Source organism: Dasypus novemcinctus, chromosome 2 (assembly GCF_030445035.2).
Source record: "Dasypus novemcinctus isolate mDasNov1 chromosome 2, mDasNov1.1.hap2, whole genome shotgun sequence".
Taxonomy (NCBI): Eukaryota; Metazoa; Chordata; class Mammalia; order Cingulata; family Dasypodidae; genus Dasypus; species Dasypus novemcinctus.
The window spans coordinates 78,610,845-78,631,238 of record NC_080674.1 but is presented as its reverse complement, the minus strand read 5'-3'; the positions used below and the strand labels follow the sequence as shown (position 1 = coordinate 78,631,238).

Genomic DNA, 20,394 nt, shown 5'->3' with positions numbered 1-20,394 from the left:
TTTTATATGGCTTGTAATCTTTTGCTGATTTCTAGGCATATGTTTATCTTGATGGGTTGATTCTATTTGTCAGTTTCTCTCATTTGCTTAGGGTTTTGATTTTGTCCTCTGACATTTTCTCTTATTCTAAATTTTTAGAATTGTCAGTATTTAATTGAGAAATATAAAAAAGAGAAAAAAACCCAAAAAGGTAAAAAGAAGGAAGAAAAATACATATATAAATTTAAAAAACAATAAAGGGAATAAAATAATTTAAAATATAGAAAAGAAAAAATAATAAAGCAAAAATAAAAGGAAAAGACAAAAGAATCAGAAAAAGAAATTAGAAATGAAAAGAGTGGAAAAGGAATAGATATAGAATAAATAGAAAGAGGAGAAGAGAGAGAAAAAGAATGGGGAAAAATAAGGCCTCCTGCTCAGGTCACAGGCTTCTGGCAAGGTGCAGGTGCTCCCCAATCAGTCCTGCCATGTCCCACCTGTCTGCAGTTACTAGAATGAGGAAAGCAGGGAAAAGAAATAAAAGAAGAGAAAAAGTAAAAAATCAAAACACAGCCGGACTGTTCTCTCAGGCCATCAGGGATTGGTTAGGCTCCTTCTTGTGGCCAACAGTGCCTGACAATCAGTTACCCTGCAGCCTGCCTCTCTGCTGGTACCTGGGTGAGGGAATTGAGAAGAGTAAATAAAGGAAAAAAACCCCCAAAAACCCAAAAACCCAACTGGAGTTCCCTCTCAGGCTATGAGTGACCTACTAGGCTTCTCCTCATCAGCTGCCCTTGCCTGCCAATCAGTCACCCCGTGGCCTGTCTCTCTACAGGTAACCAGGTGAAAAAAGGGAGGGAAAAAAAAAAAAAGATAAATGGACCTCCCTTACAAGGCCCAGCATCTAGCTAGGTCCCTGCCCTGATCACTGGAGGCTTCCGTCTCCTACTGTGCCTGGCTGGGTACTCCCACACCAGTCTGATTGTCCCACTGTCCATCTCACTCTCGGTGCACGGCTAGGCCCCCTCTCCAGCCACCCTCTGATTGCCGTGCCGCCCCGTGGTTTCCCCTTGTGCCCCATGAGCCTGTCTGTCTTCCTGTGATTTCTGGAGTAATGCAGCCTGCCATTCTCTACTCTGCCATCTTGGTTCACTTGTCCATTTTACTAATTTCTACAAAGAACCAAATTTTGGTTTCAATGATTCTATTAATGTTTTTACTCTGTTTCATTTATCTCAGCTCTAATCTTTGTTATGTCCTCACTTCTGCTTGCTTTGGGTTTAGCTTGCTCTTCTTTTTCCTAAGTCCTCCAGTTGTGAGGTTAGGACTCTTATATGAGATCTTTTTTTCTGTTTTAATGTAAGCACTTAGTGCTGAATTTCCTTCTCAGCACTGTGCATCTCATTAGTTTTGGTTTATTGTGTCTTTGTTTTTGCCTCAAGATCTTTCCTAATTTCCATTTCCCTTCTGACTTCTTCTTTGACCCACTGGTTAATTTTCACATATATGTGATTTTTATAGGTCTTCCTCTATTATTGATTTCTAGCTTTATTTCATTGTGGTTGGAGTGATAAAGTGAATGATTTCAATAATTCTGAATTTAGGGAGACTTGTTTTGTGACTTAACATATGTTTTATACTGAAGAATGATCCATGTACCTGCTGTTGTCTGTTAGGTCTAGTTGGTTTATCATATCGTTCAGGTCTTCTGGTTTCTTTTTGATCTTCTGTCTAGATTTTCTATCCATTATTAGAAGTAGTGTATTGAAATCTTCTTTTATTAATATAGAACCTTTTATTTCTCCCTTTATATCTGTCAATATTTTCTTCATATATCTTGAGGGATCTGCCATTAGATATTATTTTATTTTATTATTATTATTTCTTTCTCCCTTTCCCCTCATAGTTTTCTCCTAAAGGAGTCCAGGATCATTGCTGTCTGTTCTCTGTGTTTGTTCATTGTGTGCTCTCTGTGTCTGCTCTTCTTTTTTTAGGAGGCACCAGGAACTGAAATCAGGACCTCCCATGTAGGAGGGAGGTATTTAATCACTTAAGCCACATTTGCTTCCTGCTTGTTGTATCTCTCATTGTGTCTCCTTGTTGTGTCATCTGGTTGTGTCATCTGGTTATGTCAGCTCGCCATGCCAGCCCATTGTGTCAGCTCACCATCTTATTCATCTTCTTTAGGAGGCACTGGGAACTGACCCCAGAACATACCATGTGGTAGGCGGGCACCTGACTGCCTGCGCTGCATCCACTTCCCTAATTATGTCTTCTTGTTGTTTTGACCCATTTATTAAAGTATATAGTGTTCTTTGTCCTTCATAACAGAATTTGACTTAAAGTCTATTTTACCTTATATTAGTATAGCTACCTCAGATAATTTTTTATTCTGAATTCCATGGTGTGGTGGTTTGAAACTCTCTGTACTCCAGAAAATCATGTACTTAAATCTAACCAATTCCTCTGGGTGCATACCTATTGTAAGTAGAACCTTTTGATTAGGTTACTTCAATTAAGGCATGGCCCAGGGTGGGTCTTAATCCTCTTACTGGAGCCCTTTATAAGAGAATGAAATTCTGACAGAGAAAGTCACAGAAGCAAGATGGTGAAGGTAATGGAAGCTTGAAGAGAAAGGAGACCAGTACATCCTGCTATGTGACGGAGGAGTCTAGGATCACTGGCAGCTGGTCTTCAGGAAGAAGGTATCGTCTAAATGATGCCTTGCTTTGTACATTTTGATGACCTCAGAACTGTAAGCTTGTAAGTTAATAAATTGCCTTTACTAAAAACCAACCCATTTTATGGTATCTATGTTGAGCAGCTTAGCAAACTAAAACATATTTTGGTACCAGAAAAGTGGGGGTGCTGCTATTGCAAATACCAAAAATACTAAAAAGGCTTTGTAATTGGGTAATGAGTAGAGGCAGGAAGAATTATGAGATGCTTGATAGAAAAGGCCTAGATTGCTTTAAAGAGACTATTGGTAGAAATACACACACTAAAGGAGCTTATGATGAGGCCTCAGACAGAAATGATGGATGCGTCATTGCAAACTGGAAGAAAGGTGATCCTTATTTTAAAGTAGCATAGAGTGAAAACTACAATATAAACTATAACCTATGCGGTATAGCAGTGTTCCGAAATGTATTCATCAAATACAACAAATGAGCGACACTGATGAAAGACATTGTTGATGTGGGAGGAGTGGGAGTGGGAGTATATGGGAACCTCTTATATTTTTTAATATAACATTTTGTGTGATCTGTGTATCTTTAAAAAAAAAGATAATAAAAAAAGAGGGAGGAATAAAGTAGCATAGAACATGACAAAATTGATTCCTGATATTGGACAGAAGGCAGAAATTGAAGGTGACGAGCTTGGATATTCAGCGGAGGCTCTTTCCAAACTAAATGTAGAAAGTGCTGCTTGGTTTTCCTTTGCAGCTTATAGTAAAATGTGAGGGGAAAGAGAGTGGTTCAGAACTGAACTCCTGAGCACAAAGTAACCAGAAATTGATGGTTTGGAAAATTCTGAGCTTCTGGAAAACAAATCTCCAGAGAATAGTGCTCCATATAAGGGTTTAACTGAACATAGAACTATTTCAGTGCAAGTCAGGATTGGAAATGCAGTTATCCAGAAAGTATTTGTTCTATTGTCTAATTGTTTGGACTCCTGTGTACTACATGTGAAATTGGCATGCCCTTTGTGAGAGCTGTATGAATGGAACCATAGCCAGCCTGGGTAAAAGGGAAAGAAAAGGGACAGATTGAAGGAAAAATCACTTCAAGGACAGGACCATTGAAGCTGAGGTCTAGACCAAAGACATTTTCTCCATCCAAGAGAGCAAGCCCATCCAATGTGTTGAAAGGGTGAATATGTCCCAGAGCTTGGAGAGGGCTTACCTTCTACCCTGTTATGTTGCTCAGGAAGAGTGTCACCACTCCAGTATTCTCAGATGCTTTGGGATTGCAGAGAATTTGGCCATCACCCCACTTTTGGCAGGGTTGGATCCTATAGTCTAGCTGCCACTCCAGTGCTTGTTGAGGGTGGAGCCAAGATCCTGGTCATCACCCCAATGCTTGAACATGTTGGAGCCTTCACCCCAGCATTCAGGGAACAGCTGGGTGCTGCTCAAGCACTTGCAAAATATGGGACTGCTGCTCCACCAAGCCCTGAGGACAAAGCATTGTTCTATAGATCACTCTTGGACCTTGAAATCTAATGGAGTGTGCCCTGCAGGGTTTCAGAACTGTTTGGAACCCATGACCCCTGTTTTCCATCCAGTTTCTTCATATAGAAATGAAAATGTTTATTTTATGACTGCTTCTCCTTTGTACATTTGAAGCAGATAACTTGTTCTTTACATTTCCACAGCTTGAGGGTAATTTTCCTCCAGGACAGACCATACCTACAACTGATTTTGATGAGACTTTGAACTTTTATTCTTTCTCAAATGATATAAGACTTTTGGGATATTGTGATGGACTTAATATGTTTTAAATATGGAAAGAACATGTCTTTTTGGGGTTCAGAGGGTGGAGAGTGGTGGTTTGAAAACTGTCTGTACCCCAGAAAACAATGCTCCTAAAGCTAATCCACTCTTGTGGGTATAAACCTATTGTAAGTAGGACCTCTTGAATAGGTCACTTCAGTTAAGGTGTGGCCCACGGTGGGTCTTCATCCTTTACTGGAGTCCTTTATAAGAGAATGAAATTCTAACAGAGAGAGAAAGCCCTAGAAACAAGAAGCTAAAAGCAACAAAACCTATGAGAGAAGGGAGAAAACAGGGGACAGTGTCATGTTCCTTGCCATTTGACAGAGTTGCCTAGGATCACCAGCAGCTGGTCTTCAGGAAGGTATCATCTTGATGATGCCTTGATTTGGACATTTTGACAGCCTCAGAACTATAAGCTTGTAAACTAATAAATTTCCATTGCTAAAAGCCAATGCATTTTATGGTATCTGCTTTTTTTTTCAGCAGCTTAGCAAACTAAAACACATGGTGTATGTTTTTCCATCCATTCACTTCAACCTACTTATGTTTTTGAATTTAAGGTGAATCTCTTGTGAACAACTTATAATTGGGTCATACTTTTTATCTTCTCTGCCAGTCTCTGCCGTTTGACTGGAGAATTCAATCCATGTACATTTAAAGTTACTACATGTATTTCTAGACTTTCTTCTGTTATTTTGCTATTTGATCTTTGTTAAGTCTTATACCTTTTTTGTCCCTTAATGCCTACTTACATATTTATTTGATTTTTTTTTTTTGTATTTGTTGCCATTTTGAATCCCTCCTCATTTCTTACTGTATATACTTTTCATATATTTTCTTTGTGGTTACTGAGGGGCTTAAATTTAACAACTTAAATCCATAGCAATCACATTTGATTTGATACCAACTTAACTTCAGTTGCATACACAAATACTGTTCCTATAGCCCTTTCAAGCCCAACTTAACTTCAGTTGTATACACATACACTATTCCTATACTCCTGTCCTACTACCTTTCTGTTGTACTTGTTACAAATGATATCATTATTCATTTTATGTCCAAAACCATAGGCTTATCATTACTTTTTATGCATTTGCATTTCAGAACCAAGAAGTAAAACGTGTATTCACCAAAAATATATACTTACTATAGTAAATGCATTTATAATTACCCATATAGTTAACTTTATGGAAATCTTTACTTCTTTATGTGACTTCAATCCATTGTCTAGTGTCATTCCTTCCAGTGTGAAGAACCCTTTTTTTTTTTAATTATTTATTTTTAAAAATTACATTCAAAAAATATGAGGTCCCATTCAACCCCACCGCCCTCACCCCCCACTCCCCCCACAGCAACACTCTCTCCCATCATTGTGACACATCCATTGCACCTGGTAAGTACATCTCTGAGCATCACTGCACCCCATAGTCAATGGTCCACATCATAGCCCACACTCTCCCACGTTCCATCCAGTGGGCCCTGGGGGGATCTACAATGTCCCGTAATTGTCCATGAAGCACCACCCAGGACATCTTCTCATCCCGAAAACACCTCCGCATCTCATCTCTTCCTCCCATTCCCCAAACCCAGCAGCCACCATGGCTACCCTTCCCACACCCATTCCACATTTTCTCTGTGGACATTGGATTGGTTGTGTCCATTGCACATCTATGTCAAGTGGGGGCTTAGATTCCACATGGATACTGGATGCACTCCTCCTGCTTTCAGTTGTAGACACTCTAGGCTCCATGGTGTGGTGGTTGACCTTCTTCAACTTGATGTTAGCTGAGTGGGGTAAGTCCAATAAATCAAAGTGTAGGAGCTGAAGTCTGTTGAGGCTCTGGGCCTGGGTGTCATATTATCAGTCCAGAGATTCAAATCCCCTAAATATGTCTAAAACCCCAGTACCAACTACACTTCCAATAAAGTAGCATGCAAGTCTTGTGAAAAGAGATCCCCTCTGATTCCAATTCCATTACGCAGAAACACCAGCTCCAAAGAAGGGCCATCTGCCATGGCAGTGAACCCCATCTGCCATGACCATAGAACCCGTGGGTCTCTTTATTCCTCAAAAGAACCAATACCTGGGGTTGTATCTACTTTATCTGTCTCTCAGACTCTGCTCAGTTGTGCATAAGGGCATTCCTTCTGACAACCTCCAGACTCTTTTTTAGAGACTCATAGCCTTATATTCTCATTTTTCCTTTCCATTTCCCCCTTACATTAGGTCAAAGCATTTTGAAGTCATGTTATTATATGTAGACAGGGATATTCTGCTGATCCGTGTTGAACCTTTAATTCAAGGTCCTTTTCTAGTTTCATCTTCAGCTGGTATGTGGTAGTGATCCCTCGGTGCCAGGGAGGCTCATCCTCAGGTGTCATGTCCCATGCTGGGGGGAATGCACTGCATCTACATGCTGAGTTTGGCTGTGAGAGTGGCCACATTTGAGTAACATGAAGGCTGTCAGGAGGAAACTCCCAGGCACAGTGCTACTCTAGGTCTTATTCTTATTGCAGGTGTATAGGCTCAAAAGCATAGCCATTAGTATCAGGAGCCCACTGTTGGGCCCTCCTTCCTTCCTGGTTCTTGCCATTGCACCTGGGGGACTGCTGCTGCTCCCCCAGGGTCCACGACAGTGACCCCCCGGCCAGGGGCCCAGTACCCCCCCAGCTTTAGTTTTTAATTGTTTCCACTATGAGTATATCTAGACATTACTATATACCCTGGGCATATGCCCTGTATAACTCCCTGTCAACCATATATATCCTGTCAATAACATCCTATATCAGTATTCCTCTGCTGCCATTGTTGAACCACTCTGTGATCCAAAACTTCCTGTAAAGTGAATCCCAACATAATGTCAGCTTCACAAGAGTCTTAGATTACCGAAATTCATATATACAATATACAGTACTTCCCAAGATTCACCATAAAACTTTTTCCCTTCCACAGCGATAATCTTTTAGGTTATTCATATCATATTTCCTGAAACTGATGTACAGATTCCGAGACAATAGCTTTCAAACAAGATGACATCTGTGCTTACTATGTGGTCCATACTTTAGGTTGTACAGTTTTCTAAAATTTTTAGTTATCCTATGTTTTGCCTTATGGTTTACATTATTAGTCTGTCGTCCCCTATATGTTTTTGGTGTAATATTACATGTTTTATATTCATCTTCATGTACTCTCACAAAACTCCTCTCTTGCCCCCATATTTACCGTGGTTCCATCCATTCCACATCCATTTTCCCCTCCCTTTGGGGCCCACGACGCCAGCCAATCTCCATTTCCCGAGAAGCCATGTCCAGAGATACTTGCAGCAGTATTCAGGGCCTGACTTTCTCAACTGCCCTAATGCCCTGGGAGCCATCCTTTCTCACTAGAGATACAGTTCTCTCTATTTGACGGCATTAGTCCTCCCTAGGATGTGGGTCCACCCCAACTCTCACTTCTTGGGTCTCTTCCCAGTGGTACAACCCACCTTGGCAAAATGAGCCTTCAGCTCTTCACCCAGAGTCCGTCCCGCATCAGACCATACCCCCTGAGCATCCTCAACAGGTAACCCTCCTACTTATACTTTGATACGATTTTCTCAACATTTTGTTCTCAACGAACACCTGACACTCTCCCATGTTTGTATGTTGCCCCTCCCCCCCCAATTTTTGGACAATATTACCCCTCTGCCCATCCCCAGACCCCCTCAAACCCACAAAGCCCCACCTGAAGGTAACTTCTTGCCCCCATTTTGTCCCTTCTTTGTGCTCATACTTACCGCCAGCTCATCACAGATTCCACCCCTACAGACGTTAACTCACATCCTTCCTCCACCCCCCGATTTCCTGTAAGCCTCTTTTCCGGAGTCTAGCTCTCTGAGGCAGTTTGCTTATTTCATATCATTGAGGTCATGTAGTATTTGTCCTTTAATGCCTGGGTTGCTTCACTCAACATAAGATTCTCAAGGTTCATCCATGTTATCACGTGTGATTGTAGTGTATTTGTTCTAATAGCCGAGTAGTATTCCATTGTGTGTATATACCACATTTTATTGATCCACTCGTCTGTTGATGGACATTTGGATTGATTCCAACTTTTGGCAATAGTAAACAATGCTGCTACGAACATTGGTGTACATATATCTGTTTGTGTCCTTGTTTTCAGTTCTGCTGGGTATATACCCAGCAGTGGTATTGCTGGGTCATATGGCAAATCTATGGTTAGTTTTTTGAGAAACCGCCAAACTGTCCTCCAGAATGGTTGGATCCTTCTGCATTCCCACCAGCAGTGGATGAGTGTTCCCCTTTCTTCACATCCTCTCCAGCATTTGTATTCTTCTGTTTTTTTCATAGCTGCCAATCTTATGGGAGTAAGATGGTATCTCATTGTAGTTTTGATTTGCATTTCCCTGATAGCTAGAGATTTGGAGCATTTTTTCATGTGCTTTTTAGCCATTTGTATTTCTTCTTTGGAGAAGTGTCTGTTTAAATCTTTTTCCCATTTTTTTAAATGGGTTGTTTATCTTTTTGTTTTCAAGATTTATGAGTTCTTTATATATGCAAGTTATAAGCCTCTTATCAGATATATGGTTGCCAAATATTTTCTCCCATTGTGTGGGTTCCCTTTTTACTTTCTTGACAAACTCCTTTGAGGTGCAGAAGGCTTTAATTTTGAGGAAGTCCCATTTATCTATTAGTTCTTTTGCTGCTCATGCTTTTGGTGTGATATTCATGAAGCCATTTCCTATTACAAGGTCTTGTAGATGTTTCCCTGCACTGCTTTCCAAGATTGAAGAACTCTTTAGCATTGCATTTAGGGCAGGTTTGGTGATGATGTATCCCCTCAGCTTTTGCTTATCTGGGAATACTTAATCTCTTCCTCCATTGTGCAAGAAAGCCTCACAGGATATAAAATTATTGGCTTTTAAATGTTTTCTTTTGCAACTTAAATATTTCATCCCACTTCCTTCTTGCCTCCCTGGCCTTGCCATTTGACAATTTGACTTTGTGTCTTGTTGTGGTCCTCTTCAGGTTTCTCTTGTTGGGGTTCATTGGGCTTCTTCAATGTACACATTCATGTCTTCTTTTATTTTACTAATTTTTTTTGCCATTATTTTCCTTGAATATTCCTCCTGTCCCATTTTTTCTTTCTTCCCCTTCTGGGACTTCAGAATACATATATTGGTATGTTTGATGGTGTCCCCTAGGTTTCTTAGGCTCTGCTTACTTTTTTTTTTCATTCTTTTTTTTCTTTCTGCTTCTCATCCTAAGTAATTTCAATTATTATGTATGTGAGTTCATTGATGTTTTTCTTCCTGTTAACTCTGGCATTGAAACTCTCTAGGGAATTTTTTTTTTTTTTAAGATTTATTTATTTTTTGTTTTTTTATTTCTCTCCCGGCTCCCCACCCCCACCCCAGTTCTCTGCTCTCTGTGTCCATTTGCTGTGAGTTCTTCTGTGTCCACTTGTATTCTTGTCAGCAGCACCAGGAACCTGTCTCTTTTTGTTGTGTCATCTTGCTGCATCAGCTCTCCGTGTGTATGGTGCCTCTCCTGAGTAGGTTGCACTTTTTTTGCTCTGGGCGGCTCTCCTTACAGGGTGCACTCCTTGCGCGTGGGGCTCCCCTATGCGGGGGACACCCCTGCGTGGCACGGCACTCCTTGTGCGCATCAGCACTGCACATGGGCCAGCTCCACATGGGTCAGGAGGCCCTGGGTTTGAACCCTGAACTTCCCATGTGGTAGGTGGATGCTCTAGCCATTGAGCCAAATCCGCCTTCTTCTAGGGGAATTTTAATTTTAGTTATTGTGGTCTTCAACTCCAATATTTCTTTTGGGCTCCTTTAAAAAATTTTCTATTTCTTTATTAAGAGTCTTACTGCTTTCCCGATATCCTTTAGTCTTTTTCTGTTTTCCTTTAACTCCTTGAGCTTATTAGAGGTTACTTTTTAAGTCTTTTCCTAGTATGTCCCACATCTGGTCTTCTTTGTTGAATGGTTTCTGGATTTTTATTTTGATCCTTGGGGCCATAAATTCCTGTTTGTTTTGTAATATTTTGTTGCATACTAAATACTTTAATATTTTAAATTGTTAACTCTAGGACTTAGTCCCTGAGCTTTTTCCTTTAGTTTGTATCTAGCTAGTGATATGACAGTGATTTCCTTGAGTGTCAGGAAGAAATAAAAACAAACCAAAACAGAAAACATATTTCATAGTCTTTGCAAATTGGTTCTGCAAAGGAGAGCTGGTGTGCTCCTTCAAATTTTAACCCTCCTTTAAAGATCACAATGAGTTGAATGTGAAGTGCAGGGGCCGCTCTGTCTTTTCTCAGCATAAGTCCTGTCCTGGGGTTGTGCTTGCTCATGGCCTAAGGAATTGCCCCCTTTACAGGAATTTGAATGCTTTCTCAACTACTTATAGTTTTCTTCCCTTCCTGAGTGCTTTACTGTATGACTTAAAGCAGGTAATCTTTGCTCTACGCTACATTGGCCTAATTGTTTCCTATACTTTGTTAGCTGTCTCCAATCTGCTTCTGCCTGCAGGGAAAGTTCTCCTACTGCAAGGCATAGAGGAGTTTCTTGGTTTAGTCTTTAGGCTACCACCTGGTAGACCAGCATGGACATACAGGTACCCCAGTGTGCACAAAGGGTTACTGTGCTTCCTCCAAACAGGGCCAGAGACCCACAGTGGAAGTACAGGCTGGCTCCACACTAAACGGGAGAGGTTTGGATTAGGGCCAGCAAATGCCAAGCACTTCTCCTACCATTTTTTAAATGCTATGTTTCCTTGATTTGGCACTTGCCCAGTTATTGCAGTCCTTTAACTCTCAGAGTTTTGATGAGGATGACTTTGCCAATTTTGCCAGTTGTTCAAAGATTCTGGCAGGCAATGGTACCCTGGAATGCCTTACTCTACCATCTTTGCTAATAGAAAGCTCCCAAAGCCCAAATAAGATTTGCTTAGACTTCTAAGTGTATACATTAGATTTGTAAGACTATGCAAAGTCATGCTTTGCTTTGTAGGGCTCATTTTTATTTGAAGCCTGGGTCATTAGTGATGACATTAACCTGAGGAAGAAGCAAGTCTTTTAAAGAGTAAATTGCACCAAAGAGGAAAAGCCCAAGATTGGGGCAATGAATGGACTGGTTTGGTTTAGTCTTGATCAGAAAGAGATCATGGTGTGTAGAAAGAGATTTTAGTTGGTAGGTAGGATATCTGCACTTGAGACAGGTGAATATTTAAAGAGTTAAGGGACAGAGGCAACTTCTTGTAAAGTTGTACCAACCCTCTGTTTGCTTGGAAAATTTCAGAAAGTACAAGGCAGAGGATTGGACTTGGAAGTTCCTAGGGCCTAAGTTGCTCTAGTATGCCTCAGAAGAGCACAGGCTCTGAATTTAGATTTGAATCCTGGCTCTTCTATTTCTTATTCTTCTACCTAGGCAAGTTTGTTGTGCTTCACATCCCTTATCTAGGTAATAGTGCTTAGTGCATAGAGTTGTATCAAAAGGGCTAAAGCAAGTGAAATAATTAAACCAGTGCCTTGAACATTATAAGTAATCAACAAACTTTTCAAACATATTATATGTATAAGTAGTCCCTAGACAAGTGATTCTCAAGTCCTACTACTTAACAGAATCACCCAAACAACTTTTCCAAAACTCTGATTCCTGTGTTTCAACCACAGAGATTCTGTTCTGGTAAGTCTGGGGTGGAAGCCAGGAATTTATACTGCTAAAAAGCTACCCCCAAAAATCTTATATGTAACCATGTAGACCACCTGAGCCCTTGACTTCTTAAGAAAACCTAGTGGACAAAATAAAGGATGTGAAATACCTTCTATTCCTTAGGGCCATGCTGATTTGCATAGCATATGAGGTCAGGTTCCAATCCCTTCTTAGATGTTAACCTTTGATAACGTACCTAACCTTTCAGAGCTTCAGTTCCTTTATCTATAAAATAGGGGCTATACAGTTACAATGAGGATTTATGTAAAGCCTTAGGACAACACACAAATGTTGGCCAGATTTCTTCTGGGGTACACATGTGCCACTGCAGCAGTAGAGATGCAGAAGTTTACTGCAGTACACTTTCTCTAGCGTGTTCTTTGGGAAATGGGGCCTGGTTTCTTGGACCTTCAGATAAGTGAATGATGCAAATACATCTAGGACGGAAGAAATACGATGTAAATACATCTAAGACACTTTTGCTTGCGGGCTCCGGTTGCTGTGCCGGCGCGTCCACCAGGGGCCGCTCGAGGTACCCAATCTTGCCGCGCGTTCCGGGAGGCGCCCCCGCGCGTGCTCACTTTGTGTCGCGCGCGGCTCCGGGCCCCACTACCGCCAGGCCTTCTGCTTCGGAGTTCGATACCCCAAACTAAGCCTCCGAGGCTGGCTACAGAAGCGCTTGGGGTCTCTGCTTTGCTCTTCTGTGTACCGTGGGCAAGTTTATGGTATAAAGTATTAGCGTCTCCATTGCGCTTTTGCAGAGGTCGAGCTGACTGGGGCCTGGGCCGGACGAGACGCCGCCGCTACCCGGATGTTGCGATGGTTGATCGGGGGAGGCCGAGAACCCCAGGGACTGGCCGAGGTAAATCCCTGGAGGACATTCCCTGTTCTCGCAGAGGCCCAAGCTTGCCCGAGCAGTGGCGTCTGTGTGACTCGGGCTCCCTGGGTCCCGAGGTGGTGACCCGGCTGGAGGCGGGGCTTGAGGGTGTGCACGCGCGGTGCGCGCTCGGGGGTCGGCCAGGGGCAGGGCGGGTGCGAGGGGTCCTGTTTGTGGAGCAACCCTGTACCGCTTCGTCTTCTCTAGGTACACTGTGAGTTAAATATGGCCCGTTTTAAGTGGTGAGGAAAGTAAAGCTGATGTGATTAAACGGCTACCTCAAGGACAGTAAGCTAATAATGAAGTGTTGGGACTTCTAAGAATTTCGGTCTTCTGGCTGCCTAAAACCAGCATCGTGCCATCTTAAAATATTCGATTTACCAGAAACGAACAAGTAGTGAATTCCGGTTTCCACTTTTGGATTATTTGAACTGGTGCCTTTTTTCAACATCAACGGATGCGCTCTCAAAAGAAAAAAGAATATAATTATTTAAAAAAATTAATAGTTTGCTTCAAAGTCAAGAAAATGATTTTATAATTAACCGCTCTTTTTGGTTTCATAGTCACACTTTCCTTATGGGCCTGAATAATTGAATAGACTATAATATTTACTTTTGAAATATTGAGAATATAATTTTGCAACGTTAAAAATGTTGATGTCTGGAATTTATTTCACATACCACACAAAGAATTGAATTTGTGAGTTCCCTTTTATTTCTCATAGGAAATATTTCTTTGATTGTTAAAAGTAAAAATAATTTTTTTTGGATTGTTGTGAGTAAGCAGCCTTATTTCTTAGTTTTAACTTCCTCATTTCTTTATACTTGAGGTTTACAGTCTATTTTTAAATAAATGTACTTATTTCAGATTAGATTGAAATCCTTTAGATTATGGAAGAATTGTGGATCATTGACTAGTCCATTGACTTTTCTGTATTAAAGCAATTATTTGGTTAATCATATAATTTAATTAACCAATTCTGCCGTGCTTGTCAAGTTTTCATTTGGGAGAAGCAGTTTATACAATTTTCAGTTATCTCACTTTTGCTTTTCTTATAAGAACTTCTGCTAGAAAGGGAAACGGAATAAATAAAATATTAAAGCTTTGGGGGTGATTTTTAAAACTTTATGCATGTTAATTCTTCATGTAAAATAAGTACTTCAGTTCTATGATTACTGTAAATTTGAACTTTATCAGAATCTCCGATTTTCCCTAATTTGTTCATGAACATTGTATACAGACTTCTAGTTTAAGCAGTAGTTCTCAGCTGGGCCAATCCCTCCCTTCCTTCCCCAATTTGGCAATATCTGGAGATACATTTGATTGTCATCATTTGTGGGGGGATTCTACTGGCATCAAGTGTGTAGAGTCCAGGGGTGCTGCTGAACATCCTACAATGCACAGTACAGCCCCTGACAAATAATTTTTGTCCAAATTGTCAATAATGTCAAGGTTGAGAAATCCTCGTTTAGAGGTTAAGGATAGAGGTTTTAACACATGATAGTACTGGGTTTGACTCCAGAAATGGTGTTAATAGGACCTACCTTGTAGAATTATTGAGTGAGTTATTTGAGATATGTGCTTAGCATGTGTCTGTCATTTGGCCTGCCAACTTAATATTTGGTAAATGTTACTGGTTATCTTTATCAATATTATTATCTAGACTTGAATTCATTGATTCTGAATGATTTTATTCCTTCCTATATTCATTCAGCAAACATGTACTGAGTGTCTATAATGGGTAGGCACTGTTTTAGCTATAATATATTTTATCCTTTTCACCTTTTGTTTCTGTCAAGTTTTAATAGAGAAATACCCATTTTAAAACACTGAATTGCTGTCAATGCATCTGGAAAGAGACCTTGGTCAAAAGGGGGAAATACTAAATAAAAATAAGTTTTTATGGCTAAGAGATTTCAAAGTGAGTCAGGAGGTCATTCCAGAGGTTCCACGTATGTATGACTGCCACAGTAAATGGTGCTTCCAACAGCGGGGCTCCTGAGGGCTCTAGAGGCATCTAACACTATAAGGAATTCTGCACTGTCAGTGGGCCTTACTTTGGAAGTTGCTTCATGTAAGAGAATTAGACTCGTTTATAGTTTCCCTATGCATAGCTCTTCTCCCCTTTTATTTGAACCTATAATTAGCACATACTTGTTAAATATATATCCCAGAGACTTAAATCTTTGGTCTATTTATGTTCCAGTTGAGCCCTGAATCTCAGGAGAGTTGCAACACCTACTCTCCAGTTCATTGGACTCACCCAGGACAACTAACAAGGAGATGATGCCCATCCCAAGGAACAGAGAGTGTCTGCAACTGCAGGCAACATAGTTCCATCTCCTGCCCCATGGGATCTAAGCCCCCTCTCAGTTAGAAATAGAGTGGACCTCACCATCCCCAATCCCAAAAGATTGGGGAATGAACAATGGACTAAAGTAGACATTATTATTCTACTATAGACTTACTATTTTTCTAGCAATGCAAGAACTTTTATCATTGGTTTAGAGGCAGTGGCCACCAGAGGTTCTGAGGGGAGGGAGAGGGAAGAATAGTTGTAACATGGGGGCATTTTCAGAACATTGAAATTGTTCTGAATGACATTGCAATGATGGATATAGGCCATTATACATTTTGTTATAAACTATAATGTAACCTATATTTCATAGCAATGTTTCAATTTGTGTTCATCAGTTGTAGCAAATGTACTACACTAAAGGAAGATGTTAATGTGGGAAAGTATGAGAGGGAGAGGGAATAGGGCATTTGGAATCTCCTATATATATATATGTTTAATAACACCTTTTTTTTTTAAAGATTTATTTATTTACTAACTCCCTCCCCCCCCCCCCCCATCGTCTGTTTTCTGTGTCCATTCGCTGTGTGTTCTTCTGTGTCTACTTGTACTCTCATTAGGCAGCTCTGGGAACAGATCCTGGGACCTTCTGGAGTGGGAGAGAGGCCATCGTTGTCTTGCGACACCTCAGCTCCCTGATCTGCTGCGTCTCTTATTATCTCTCTTCTGTGTCTCTTGTGTCATCTTGCTGTGCCAGCTGTCAGTGTGGCCCAATACCTCTGCACAGGGCAGCACTCCTGCATGGGGCAGTACTCTGCACAGGCCAACACTCTGTGCAGGCCAGCACTCCACATGGGCCAGCTCACCTCATGGGCCAGCTTGCCTTCACCAGGAGGGCCTGGGCATCGAACCCTGGACCTCCTGTATGGTAGATGGGAGCCCAATCACTTCAGCCACATCCACTTTCCATTCCCCTTTATTTTTGATGTAACATTTATGTAATCTAAAGCTTCTTTAAAAAAAAACCACATAAATATTGAGTTGTACTGCTATTCATGTAATTTTTTAAAAAGTCAGGTTTGTTGAGGTATAATTTACATACAATAAAAGTCACCCATTTTCTAAATTTATTGTGACTTGAAGTATTAAAATGTAGTGTGGATTTGTGGTAAGAGAAATATTTTACATGGAAACGGTGGTTACTTAGTTGATACCAGGGGAAACAATAGGTAGTATTAGAACTAGATAACTTGTCTTCTTATTCTTGTATTCTTAGATGTATACCATGCAAAATATGCCAACATGGTATTTTATCATAAATAATTTTCTCTCTCTCTCTCTTTGTTTTTGCTTGTTTTCTTTCAATACAAGAAAACTCCTTTACAGACAATAGATGAAGAACAAACCCGGAACCCGTACACTGAACTGCTGGTACTGAAAGCTCATCATGATATTGTACGATTCCTGGTAAAGTTAGATGACTACAGGTAAGAGCCTCTTGTTGACTGACTATTGTTGGGAAAGAGTTTTTAGGGAATTTTATATTATAAACAAACAAAAACTTAAAGATTTAGTAATATTTTGGAGAAATTGACCTCTACATCTTGATGAAATATGGATCTTGAAGTCCTCTATACAGTTAGAAGAACAACATGCAGAAAAGGCTAGCTTGTAGAATAATGGTCATTATGCAAACACTGAAATATATTTCATTACCTTTTCCCTACAGTGGTGCTCATATATACTTCATTTGATGAGTGATAGAGCAGATGTTCTGTAAACAGTAAAAAGCTGTAGATGAGTATATCAGCTTTCTGTTGCTCTGTAAAACATCACACAAACTTAATTGAACAATCACTATTTATTTAGTTTTTTGTTCTGTAGGATGACAGTCTGGGAAAGGCTCAACTCAACTGGGTAGGTCTTTTCCTCTGGACCAGGATCTGCTGATCCTGACTAGGTTCACTTAAGCATCTGTGGCCAATTGGTAGACCGATGGGCTGGTAGATACAGGGAGGAGGAATAAGTTGTGGCCATGTTTGCCATCTACCACAGTGAATCTAAATGTCTAGAACAGATGAAAAATCCTACTTTTTGGCTTTTGTAACAACTCAAGTCATTATTCTATTAAAATTTGCGTATAACTAGGCATGAAAATTTTCAGTCATTTTTCTGTTATATTTGCGATAATGTAATTATAGTGGATAGATCTGTAGATCTTTCAGTGTTTAATAAAAATTTAATTCTTTAGTGTACATAAAATAAAAATTAAGTCAGTCTTGGTAAGAAGGACATAGGAAAATATACATACTACATAAATATTATAAATAGAATTAAGAGCTGAACATATTCTTAATTTTATAGTTTATATTGTTTATCACTTGTTTTTTACCATTGCATATGTATTTACGTGTTGTCAAATTACAGGAATATCTTCCCAGTTTCAAAATAAATTTTATATTGTTATACTTTTAACGTTTTTATTTAGTTTTTGTAGGCATTACATTCTGTTTTTTGGTTAGCCATTGTAATCCAGGTTTCACGCTTCAGGTCTTTAGATAATATCATCTTATTGAGAATTTTGCAGAAGGATTTTCTTGTTTTCTCTGTGGCTTAGCTAAAATCAGTGAGTGGAAAATTTTCTCAGATTGTTTTTCGAAGATACCAAATAAATCCTGTATAACCTAACAGACGGCTGCCTTTTCTTCTTTAGTAGTTTTTGAACACGAAATGAGGGTCATATTGATTGGGACATCACTAAGGAAGGCTAAGCCTCAGCAAGAGTCTTCCAAAAAATGGACTGTGTTAAAATTGCATGTAATACTCTAATACTTGACACATTAAACTAAACTGAGTTTATAACACATTTTAAGAATAGTTTTCTATGTTTCTAATTTGACCATTCCTTGCTCCTCCAGGAAACAGACAAGGTTATATAGGATGGTGATCATTACTGGAAAAGAACCAGGTGATCCATGAAGTGCCAGACTGGGGAACAAAATATGCCTCTAGGATGGCTGGTGAAGTTGTACATTTAGAAGGCTCTAAACAAACTCAGTACAGTCTGATAATTCACTAAAAACAAGCAGAATGTTCCATCTTTAAAGAACATATTTTTAAGCTAAGAATATTCTTTCTTGCATATTAACATTCAGTGAATAGACATCTGTAGTTAGGATGACTTAGATCCTCCTAATGTCTGGGTTCTTTGGGAAGCAGATCCTGAAATGGTTAGGCATAGAAAAGGTTTATTTGAGAGAAACATCAGTGAAAGGAAAAGGAAGGATGCAGGATTGGACATGGGGACCTGTCTTAGACCACGATGCAGATCCCACAAATTCTCTGCAAAGCCTATTGGGGTCATCTGGAGGAAAGAATGCCATTTAGAGGAGTCCTGTGCTGGATGGAAATCCGTAGGGTTTTGTAACCACTTCCTTGCTTGGTCATTGGCTGAGGGTCACCCAAGAAGAATGTACTCCTAGCTTCTACCACTTTGCTTAGTCCCAGTAGCTGGGGACCACCTGAGATAGTCAACAGCTGGAAGCTGTGGGATAACCACACTTCTCACAGCTGGGCACCTAGTCATTTTTTCAGGGAGATCTAGAAGGCACATCTTTGTGTCTGTCATACCTTCAGAGTTCTAGGTTGAGCTATTTTGTTTGTAAACTAAATGAACATAAAGGCAAAAAGGCAGCTTTTAAGGAAGATAAAATATAACATAGATTAATGATTCTTTGATGGCTTGAAAAAGTTATTGTTTTTCAAGAGCTATAAGAGATAATGAGTTTTCAGAGATAATAAGGCATTTGTATCTGGAAAGGGGTATGAGCAGATTCATGAATTCCAGGAGCCACAATACTAGTAGATTCACAAACTAGGTATCTGGCAATTTTCTAAGTGTTTACATCCATATCACATTGAATGTAAACATCTTGATTTTATGATAATATCTTTTTTTTTTTTTTTTGAGGTACTGGGGCTGGAAATTGAATCCAGGACCTTGTGTATGGGAAGCTGGGACTCAGCCAATGAGCCACATTGCTTCCCCTGAGTTGGTTTTTCATTTGTTTGCTGTCTTTTTTTTTTTTTAGGATACATTGGAAACTGAACCCAGGACCTCCCTTGTGGGAAGCAGGCGCCCAACTGCTTGCGCCACATCCACTCCCCTATGATAGTATCTTATATTAAAATAAATCTATTATAAAACACTTCTCTTTTGCTTTACCCTTAAATGGTTCTCTGTGGTGATTTTTAAAAAAATATTTTTTATTTAGAGAAGTTGTAGGTTTACAGAAAAATCATGTAGAAAATGCAGTTTTCCCATATTCCCCCCCCCACTATTAACATTTTGTATTCATTTGGTACCTGTGTTACAATTCATGAAAGAATATTATAATTGTACTATTAACTTTAGTCCATAGTTTATATTAGAGTATATTTTTTCCATATATTACCCTATAATTAATACCTTGCATTAGTGTGATACATTTGTTGTAATACATGAAAGAATATTTCAGCATTAGGGTGATATTGGCCTCATAGAATGAGTTAGGTAGTGTTCCCTTTTGTTTAATTTTTTTGGAAGAGTTTGAGCAGGATTGGTATTCTTCTTGTAATGTTTGGTAGGATTCTGTGAATCTATCTGGTCTGGCTTTTCTTGATTGGGAAGTTTTTGATGACTGATTCAGTATCTGCTTGTCTCTGGTCTGTTAAGATCTTTTTCTTTTAGAGTCAGTGTAGGTTGTTTGTTTCTAGGTATTTGTTCATTTTTTCTAGGTTGTTTTATTTGTTGGCATTCAGTTCATAGTATCCTCTTATAATCCTTTTTATTTTTGTGGAGTCAGTAGTGCGGTCCCCCCTTTCATTTCTGATGTTTTTAAATTTGCCTCTTCTGTTTCTTTGTCAGTCTAGCTAAAGATTTGTCGACTTTATTGATCCATTCAAGAAACGAACTCTTGGTTTTGTTAATGCTCTCTATTGTGTTCACTCCCCATACCCCCCACTTTTCCCACATCAACAACTT

General features: G+C 39.7%; 1 protein-coding gene across 2 annotated transcripts in view; it reads left to right on the top strand.

Moving 5' to 3' along the window:
- Positions 1 to 12,755: 12,755 nt before the first annotated feature.
- Positions 12,756 to 20,394, top strand: part of WDR41 (WD repeat domain 41) — a 72,582-nt gene continuing 64,943 nt past the window's right edge. For both annotated transcript variants that reach the window (XM_004463469.4, XM_071208676.1), the window contains exons 1-2: positions 12,756 to 13,060; positions 16,743 to 16,858. In XM_004463469.4, the coding sequence (XP_004463526.1) occupies positions 13,010 to 13,060; positions 16,743 to 16,858 (167 nt within the window). In that variant the 5' untranslated portion in view covers positions 12,756 to 13,009. The remainder of the gene's footprint in view (positions 13,061 to 16,742; positions 16,859 to 20,394) is intronic.